The following is a 9,547-nucleotide window of genomic DNA, read 5'->3' on the forward strand; positions in this document are numbered from 1 at the left end:
GCAGATGACACCACCCTTATGACAGAAAGCAAAGAGGAACTGAAGAGCCTCTTGATGAAAGTGAAAGAGGAGAGTGAAAAAGCTGGCTTAAAACTCAACATTCAAAAAACTAAGATCATGGCATCCCATCAGTTCATGTCCCATCAGTTCATGGCAAATAGATGGGGAAACAATGAACAGTGATGGACTTCATTTTCTTGGGTGCCAAAATCACTGCAGATGGTGACTGCAGTCACAAAATCAAAAGATAATTGCTCCTTGGAAGAAAAGCTATGACCAACCTAGACAGCATATTAAAAAGCAGAAACATTACTTCACTGACAAAGGGTCACATAGTCAAAGCTATGGTTTTTCCAGTGGTCATGTATGAATGTGAGAGTTGGACAATATAGAAAGCTGAGTGCTGAAGAATTGATGCTTTTGAACTGTGGTGTTGGAGAAGACTCTTGAGAGTCCCTTGAACTGCAAGGAGATCAAACCAGTCAATCCTAAAGGAAATCAGTCCTGAATATTCATTGGAAGGACTGATGCTGAAGCTGAAGCTCCAATACTTTGGCCACCTTATATGAAGAAGTGACTCCTTGGAAAAGACCCTAATGTTGGAAAAGATTGCAGGCAGGAGGAGAAGGGGACGATAGAGGATGAGGTGGTGGATGGCATCACTGACTCGATGGACATGAATTTGAGCAAGCTCCGGGAGTTGGTGATGGACAGGGAAGCCTGGCTTGCTGCAGTGCATTGGGTTGCAAAAAGTTGGACACAACTGAGCAACTGAACTGAACTGAACTTTGGGGGGCAGTGTGGGGGGAGCCAAGGCAGGGTAGGGGTCCTTTAGAGAAAGGTGAAGAGACAGGTTTGGGCTGCCTGGGCTTGGGAGTGTTGGTCTCACTTACGAAGAAGGGTTCATTATATGTCTTTCTCCTGAGTAGGTCAAATGTGAGTTCTTCCAGACCATGTGCCTGGATCCATTCCAGCCCTATGGCCTTGAGCATCTGCGTGGCTTCAAAACGGTGCTGAGGGCAGACACAAAGGACAGACCGCCTTCCTCATCCCCCAGCACATCCTTGTGCTGGAGCAGGAAGGGTACTAGGCAGTTGAGAGCTTACCTCCAGGACGCTGGAACAAGACAGCTGGTCCAGGATGCTCCTGACAACTGTGGCTGAGTGCACACCCATTATCTTGACCAGCACAGTGAGTGCCTGTGGGGGTGGGCAGGGCGGGGTGGCGTATACCAGACCAAGAGGCATTTGGATGGCCAAGCACGCTTGAGGGCTAGAACTTGTAGGAAACAGGCAGAGTCCTTTCTCCTCCTTCTTGGCCTCATGAGTGACAGCGCAAGTTCACGTGTGTGCACATGTGCCCATACGTGAATGAATGGAATATACACAGATCTGTGTCCACTTACGCCCACGTGACCCACATACATATTCACAAACACACAGAGGACCCTGTGGTGCTCCCTGCTGAAGCTCCTTTTCTCTGGGATGAGGATGACAGGGTCCAGAGCCCAGCAGAGTCAGCACCGTTTCCCCAGGGGTCCCCGGGGAGCCCGGCCCCCCGCCCCTCACACCTTCATCTGCTGGGTCTTCGGCCCTTGACACAGGCACTGCAGCAAGTACTCTCGGGCCACGTTGCTGTGGGGCCTCAGGAACCCCAAGCACAGGGCCGCCTCCACCGCCGCCTTGTTCCCTGACTTCTTTATCAGCATCAGCAGCGCCAGCACCAGCTTCTCTTCATCCTCCACCTGAGTCCTCTTGAGAGGGAGATGGGCCGGTTGGACTAGGTCTCTGGCCAGGCTTTGTGAGGAGGGCAATTCAAGACTGCTTCCAGCCCCTTCTCCCTCTTCCCTAGAAGGAATCTCCTATCAAGAGCTTAGTTTACCCACTTCCCTCCTTCTTGCTGCCATCTACTTGCTCCCAGCTCACAGCCTTTCACTTCTCTATGACTTTTTCTTGTGGGTGGGTTGGCGTTACTCTCTTTAATACCTCTGCTGTCTCAGCTCTTGACATTTGAAAAAAATACACAGGTCATTGACCCGACGCCTCTCCTCCCATAACCTTGTCCTTGGTGCTACGTCAGCCGTTAATTCCCACAGAGGGACTCATCGTTACCCGTTACTGCAGCTTTTCTCTGACTCCCTCTCCTCCTGTCTTTCTGGTTCTCCTCTGATGTCAGCAGTTATTGTTATACCTACTGTATAGCATAGGGAACTCTACTCAGTGCTGTGTGATGACCTAAATGGGAAGGAAATCCAAAAAAGTATGTACGGGGCTTCCCTGGTGGCCCAGTGGTGAAGAACTTGCCTGCCAGTGCAGGATACATGGGTTCGGTCCCTGGGTGGGGAAGATCCCCTGGAAAGGGAAATGGCAACCCACTCCAGTATTCTTGCCTGGAAAATCCAACGGACAGAGAAGCCTGGTGGGCTGCAGTCCATGGAGCTGCCAAAGAGTTGGACATGTTTTGTCCAAGTTTGTTGACTAAATAGCAACAATATGTATGAATGACTGATTCACTTTGCTGTACAGTGAAAACATTGTAACATTACATAACATTGTAAAGCAACTATATGCCAATGAGTTTTTTTAAAAGGAGTATATTAAATAGCTTTACTTTGAACTTATTTCATTACCTGTACGTGAGTATATATGTGGGTTAGTTATTCATGTATTTTTTCTATCGTAAATTGTCTGTAAAAGTTCCTTACATTTGTATAGTGTGGTCAGAGTGCTTTTATTTATTCCTGTTGTTAATTGAATTCTTCTAAACAGGAATTGGGAGTTTTTACTTGGCTATTACATAAAAGATGAGTTCTTTTATGTAAGTATAGATGTATCTGCGGGGGATTGTGAGGGTTTATAAAAGTACATGGTCAGATCTATCACTTAGGCATATCGTGTTATCTCCGTTGCTTATTTTTTAAACTTTTCTTAGTGAAAGAATTTATCTGTAACTTTTATATTCCTTACTTTCAGATTCTTATAAATAAAAATGAAAGTGAATGTTTTTTGTATATTTAATGCTAATAAATCACTCTATTAAAAAAGTTGTTGGACTGCATGAAGACTAACAATTCATTGAGCAACTCTGCCCTCCTCCTCACTTTCTTCCCTTTTTACCCAGCTTCAATTCCATGGTCCCTGAACTCCTTTAGCCCCTCTTTATTGTACTAAACTCTCCACCAACTCTATGCATGCACTTCCCAGAGGAAATCAAAGTTATGATGGCTAATCTTGCTTGAAGTATATGAACACAAACCTTATGTAGACCTTTAATGATGCCTAATGGTCAGACTGCTTTTCCCTGGGCAGTTCTCTTTCCCAACTTCCTAATTCATATTCCTTCCTCTGGACCCTCTAACACTTCTTTCTCTATTCTCTTAAGTTGATGACCTTGCTTCCTACTTTATCGAGCAAAATAAAAGCAACTAGAAAAGAAGTTCCAGAGACACTTACCACCACTCCTGTCCAACTTTCAACACCTGCACCCATATTCCTTCCTTTCCACGTTACTGTGGACCATGACCATCTATCTAAAAACGTCAATCTTGGGGACTTTCCTGGGGATCTGGTGGCTAGGATTGCACATTCCCATTGTAGGGGGCCCAGGTTCGATCTCTGGTCAGGAAACTAGAGCCCACATGCTGCCACCAAGAGTCCACGTGCGACTAAAGATCCCACATGCCACAACTAAGGCTTGGTGCAGCCAAATAAATAAAAATATTAAAAAAGATAAAGCCAATCTCTTACGTGCTTGCTCTCATCCCTTCTCATCTTCTCAAGAACATTGCTGCCCAACTCTTCCCACCCTCTTCAAAACGATCATTTTCCTGACGACTGGATCGTTAACCCTCAGCGTTGAAACAGGCTGCTATTTTTTCTCTTTCTAGAATTTACCCCTGCTGCTGACTACAGCTCTATCCAGAAAAACTTGGACAGTTGCCTATTCTTGCCATCTTGCCCTTCTTTCCTCCCATTTTCTCTTAACCCTACTCCATTCAGACTTTCACCACCCCACCAGAATAGTTCTTGTTAAGATAATCAATTATGGGGAGGGAGGAGGGAGGAGGGTTCAGGATGGGGAACACATGTATACCTGTGGCAGATTCATTTTGATATTTGGCAAAACTAATACAATTATGTAAAGTTTAAAAATAAAATAAAATTAAAAAAAAAAAAAAGATAATCAATGATCCCCACATGGTTAAATCCATTGTATGGATTCTCAGTCCTTATATTGTTTGATATGGTTGATTTGTCTCCTTTTCCTTGATAAATGTTCTTTACTTGATTTTCAGTATACCATTCTATTGGTTGTCTTCCTACCTGTTGGCTACTTCTTAGTATTTACTGGTTCTTCCTCTTATCTCTGACCTCTTAACACTGGGGTGCCCCAAGTCTTGATTCTTGGTTCTTAGTGATCTCATCTTATTGAATGACATGATATGCTACCTATATGCTGGCAACTTGTAGATCTCTTCCACTAGTTCAGGCTTCTGAACTCCAAGTTGTATATCCAGCTGCTTATTTGTTTCCTTTGGATGTCCAGAAGACGTCACAAACATAACTTGTCCACAGCTGGACTTCTGATATTACCTCCAAGCCTGTTGCATGTGCAGCTTTCTCCATCTTGAAGTGAAGTGAAAGTTGCTCAGTCCTGTCCCCATGGACTATACAGTCCATGGAATTCTCCAGGCCAGAATACTGGAGTGGGTAGCCTTTCCCTTCTCCAGGGTTTCTTTCCAACCCAGGGATTGAACCCAGGTTCGACTGAACCCAGGTCTCTGACACTGCTGACAGATTCTTTACCAGCTGAGCCTCAAAGGAATCCCGAGAATATTGGAGTGGGTAGCCTATCCTGTCTCCAGGTGATCTTCCCCACCCAGGAATCGAACCGGGGTCTCCTGCATTGCAGGTGGATTCTTTATCAACTGAGCTATCAGGGAAACTCATTCTCCTTCTTAGTTGATGACAACTCCATCCTTTCCGTTTCTAGGGCAAAAGCCTCAGCTTCCTCCTTGTTTCCTCACTTTCTCTCACAGCTCACATTTAACCTGTCAGAGTTTTACTTTAAAAATATATGCAGGGGATTTCCCTTGTGGTCCAGTGGCTGAGACGCCACACTCCCAATGAAGGGGGCCTGGGTTTGATCCCTGTTCAGGGAACTAGATCCCACATACTGCAACTACAAGATCCTGCATGCCGCAAGCAAGACTCGACACCGCCAAAACAAACCAATAAATATTAATACATATATACATATTCAGAACTTAAAACTGCTTACCAACCCCACTGCAACCACTGTGGTCCAAGCCACCATTGTGTCTCACGAGGATTGCTTTAACAACTCCTAACTGGTCTCTCTGGAGAAGGAAATGGCACCCCACTCCAGTACTCTTGCCTGGAAAATCCCATGGATGGAGGAGCCTGGGAGGTTACAGTCCATAGGGTTGCAAAGAGTCGGACACGACTGAGTGATTTCACTTCACTCCCTTCACTCACTTCATACTTTACTGCTGGAGAAGGAAATGGCAACCCACTCCAGTGTTCTTGCCTGAAGAATCCCATGGACAGAGGAGCCTGGTGGGCCATGGTCCATGGGGTCACAGAGAGTCAGACACGACTGAAGTGACTGAGCACAACTGGTCTCTCTGCTTCCACTTTTGCCTTTCATCCCCTGCCCATCTTTCTTCAACAGAGCAGTCAGAGTGAACCTTTTTTTTTTTTTTTGGCCACTGTGCCACATAAGGGGTCTTAGTTCCCCGACCAGGGATCAACCAGGGATTGGACCCAGGCCCCCTGCATTGGGAGCACAGAGTCTTAACCACTGGACCACCAGGGAAGTCCCCCAGAGTGAACTTTTGAAACATAAGTTAGATCACATCATTGCTTTGTTCAAAAACCTATTCCACTCAGAAGAAAAGCTCAAGTACGTAAAGTCATCCAGAAGGCCACATATGCGCCAGTCTCCTGTTAGCGCCTCTGACCCGACTTCATTTCCTCCTGCTTTCTCTGTTCCCGCTCCACTTCTGTCACATGGCCTCCTTGCTGTTCCTTGCCCATACCAAGCCTGCCCCTGCCTTCGGGACTTTGCCTCGATTCTTCCTTTGCTGGGGATGCCTTCTCTCAGATATCTGCAAGGCTCACCCCTCACCTTCGTGCTTGAGCTCAAATGACGACTTCCGCATGAGGCCTCCCCTGTCCTCCGTGTTTAAAATCGCAACTCATTTCATCTGCACTCAGCATTCCTGATCACTCTCATCCCTGATCATCCTAATCACTCTCATCCCTCTACATAATTCTTCCATTGCACTTGCTGTATCTAACGTACTATATAATGAAATTTGTTGGTTATTACGTGTCTCCCCGGGCTTCCCCTGTGGCTCAGCTGGTAAAGAATCTGCCAGCAATGAGGGAGACCTAGGTTCGATCCCTGGGTTGGGAAGATCCCCTGGGGAAGGGAAAGGCTACCCACTCCAGTATTCTGGCCTGGAGAATTCCATGGACTGTATAGTCCATGGAGTCACAAAGAGTCGGACACGACTGAGTGACTTTCACTTTCACGTGTCTCCCCTCTCCCCTTCCCCCACCCCACTGGAATGTAAGCTCTACCAAAAGCTGAGATCTCTGCCTGCTTTGGTTTGCTGACATATCCCAAGGGCCTAGGATGATGTCTGGCCCATGATAGCTGTTCAATATGTTTGTTGAGTAAGTGGATGTAATGAATTCTATTTCATGTGGAACAGTGACGGGGTCAAAATAAGAGGACCCTAAAGGGGAAAAATCTCAAGTAGTGTCAGCAGACTTTCTTGGTCCCTGTCCCTTCTGGGCAGAGGTTTTCCTTTAACAGGTTATTTTAAGGATGATAATAATAATGAGGCGTGGTCATTGAAAGAGCACAGGCACTGGGACTTTCATGGAGACCAGTGGCTAAGACTCCACACTCCCGATGCAGTGGGTCCAGGTTCGATCCCTGACGGGGAACTAGATCCCACGTGCCACAACTAAGAGTTTGCATGGCTCAAATAAGACCTGGTGCAGCCAAATAAATAAATATATATAAAAAAATAATTAGGCATTGAAGTAGGTGCTTTACATATATTATCTCATTTAATCTTCTCAACGATGCTATAACTACTATATCCATTTTAGAGCAGGACAAATGACAACTCTGAAAGCTGGCTTTTCAGAGGTGGTATGACCAGTTCAGGAGCTACGCCAGTGATTCTGTCCAGGCAACCTATTCCACAGGGGCCTCCACAAGGACATCGTCCCCCGCTATCAGAGCTAGGAGCTAGGTACCCTCGCCCCAGCTTAACCCCCAGCCAGCACCATTGATGACCTGTCCAACCTTGCCCCGGGGACTGACTCTTCCCCCACAGTCACCTGATCTCTGGGGACAGCAGCCCAGGAACTCAGAGCTGTCCGAAGTGCTATCAGAGTATCCATCCTCTGCCCCTCATTTTGCCCCTTCAACTTCTTGATGAGAGTTTGGATCACGTGCTTTTTCAGGCATCCTGGACAGGGAGGAGCCTCAGGTCAGGGCGGAGCCTCCGGGGCGGCTCCTCTCTGCCAGATTCCACCTGACTCCTCTGCGTCCTCACAACCTCGGTCCCACGGTCGGCCATCCCCCCAGGACACCAGAGCAGCTGGCTGAGCGTGACCGCAGTTCCCAGAGCCTGCTCTCTGTCTCCCTCCCATCTCTTCTCCCTCTTCACTCCACCTTCCTCGCTCTGCCCAACAATCCCTCGGATCACTCCCAGACCTGCCAATGACTGGGTTGCAGTGGGGGCGCCGTCCACTGTCTTCTGTCCTTCCCTAAAGGTGGATTGCGGCTACACTGCCTGCTTCCTCCCCTGCCCCTACTCCCACCCAGGGGAGGACCCACTCACCCAGGATGGCCAGGGCTCGACAGGCCTCATATTTCACTTTCTCCGGACCGGCTTGGGCCTGATTTAAGGGGGTAGGGGGTGGGAACGTGCCTTAAGGTGGTGGACTATCAGGAGCTTTCAGGATCAGCTCAGCTTAACTTTTCATTTTACAGATGAGGAAACCGAGCGACCTGTTTATGTTCAAACACAGGTGCAGGCAGGGTGATGCGATGGAAGGACCATAACTTAGGAGTAAGACTTTTGTTCACCTCACTATCTGGTGTCTGATAGCCATGAGGCCTAGGGCAGGTCACCTGGCCTCTCAGAGCTTTCATTTTCTCATTAGAACAATACAGCTCCTGCTAACTAGTTCTAGTATCAGAAGATTTAAATGAGATTATGGGTAAGAACACAGCCCACCCCCACCCCCAAAGTCAACTTCTCTGTCAGACAAAGGGAATCTTCAGATCCCCCCTTCCCCATCCTTTAAGATCAAGCTGCCCTTTAAAGAAGCCAAGGGCATGAGATGGGCATATGTCGCACAAGGCGGCTGCCTCCTTCTGGCATCTGACCCATCGTCCTTGACCCTGGGGCCCCCTGTCTGTGCTCAGGTCCCAAGGCTCTGCAGACCGCGGGCCCTGTGTCCTCCTCTCCTGGACTCTGTGCAGCCCCAGACTCACCACCTGACACAGTGCGTCCATGACAAACTTGTCTCTGACCCCCAGGCACCCCAGAGCCTGCAGGAACAGGGGGAGAGGAAAAGGGAGAGAGCTTGGACACCACCGCTGCGAGCTGCCACCTTCTGGACACTGCTGGAGGTTGTTCTTGGAACATCACTCCCTCCCTGCCCTCCACCTCCAGCATCTTTCTCCTCACCAGCTCAGCCAACTCCTACCTGGCCTGTAACCACACCCCTCCACCCTTGCCACTTCTCACCTGTGCTGCGTAGAGCTGCTCATCCTCCCTGGGAGATTTCAGGCTTTCTGTGAGTTCCTGCCCATCCAGGGAAGCCAGTGGAAGGGAAGAAAGGGACAAATATAGTTCTACCATGCTTCCTTCAAAGTGAAAGGAGCTCACCCAATCCACTCTCCTCCCCCCACTCCATTTTGCCGGCAGGGTCTGAGGGTGGAAGGATAGTGTGAGACCGAGGTAAAGGCATCCTCAGAAAGAGTCTCCCCATTCTGCCCCGGCCCCTGCCATGTTGCCTGACCTTTAACCGTTGCCACTTCAGGGGCTCCCCAGCAGGGTCTAAGGGCTTGGACTCCACCGGAGACCTGCGAGTCAGCTTGCTCATGGGGAGACGGAGCTTTTGGCTGAGGGTACCCTCCTTGAGGTACCTGTGGGAGAAATCACACAGGTAGCCCCGGTCCCCTCGTTCCCTTCCTCCTTACTTCACGGACTCTCCTCTGCCTCTGGTCCTCAGCCCAGCTCAGATCAGCTTCCATCTACCCCAGGGTCTCCTCGGGGGTCTGTAGGCTGATTTGCCCCACCCCAGCCCCCCAGCCCCACTCCACCCCTTTCTTCTCTTTCTGTCCTTTCCTAGAAGATGGGGAGGGCGTGGAGAACAGGAAGGGACGAAACACACCTGGGGTGATCTCTCATTTTCCGCAGTGTCTTCTGGGCCTCCCGTTCCTTTCGGCGATCATACAGGGTATACCAGTGTGTGTACAGCTCGGGCTT

The 9,547-nt window shown here is 48.6% G+C and overlaps 1 protein-coding gene across 1 annotated transcript in view; it reads right to left on the reverse strand.

The window, feature by feature from the left end:
- The window catches only part of HEATR9 (HEAT repeat containing 9), a 17,875-nt gene that overhangs the window by 4,565 nt on the left and 3,763 nt on the right, over positions 1-9,547 (reverse strand). The window contains exons 4-12 of the mRNA XM_010861512.1: positions 9,453-9,547; positions 9,078-9,204; positions 8,804-8,860; positions 8,548-8,604; positions 7,889-7,946; positions 7,383-7,513; positions 1,571-1,753; positions 1,107-1,199; positions 894-1,013 (exon numbers count right to left, since the gene is read on the reverse strand). The exon at positions 9,453-9,547 is cut by the window's right edge and continues 24 nt beyond it. Of these exons, the coding sequence (XP_010859814.1) occupies positions 894-1,013; positions 1,107-1,199; positions 1,571-1,753; positions 7,383-7,513; positions 7,889-7,946; positions 8,548-8,604; positions 8,804-8,860; positions 9,078-9,204; positions 9,453-9,547 (921 nt within the window). The remainder of the gene's footprint in view (positions 1-893; positions 1,014-1,106; positions 1,200-1,570; positions 1,754-7,382; positions 7,514-7,888; positions 7,947-8,547; positions 8,605-8,803; positions 8,861-9,077; positions 9,205-9,452) is intronic.

This window comes from Bison bison, unplaced genomic scaffold, assembly GCF_000754665.1.
Source record: "Bison bison bison isolate TAMUID 2011002044 unplaced genomic scaffold, Bison_UMD1.0 scf7180017864472, whole genome shotgun sequence".
Classification (NCBI taxonomy): Eukaryota; Metazoa; Chordata; class Mammalia; order Artiodactyla; family Bovidae; genus Bison; species Bison bison.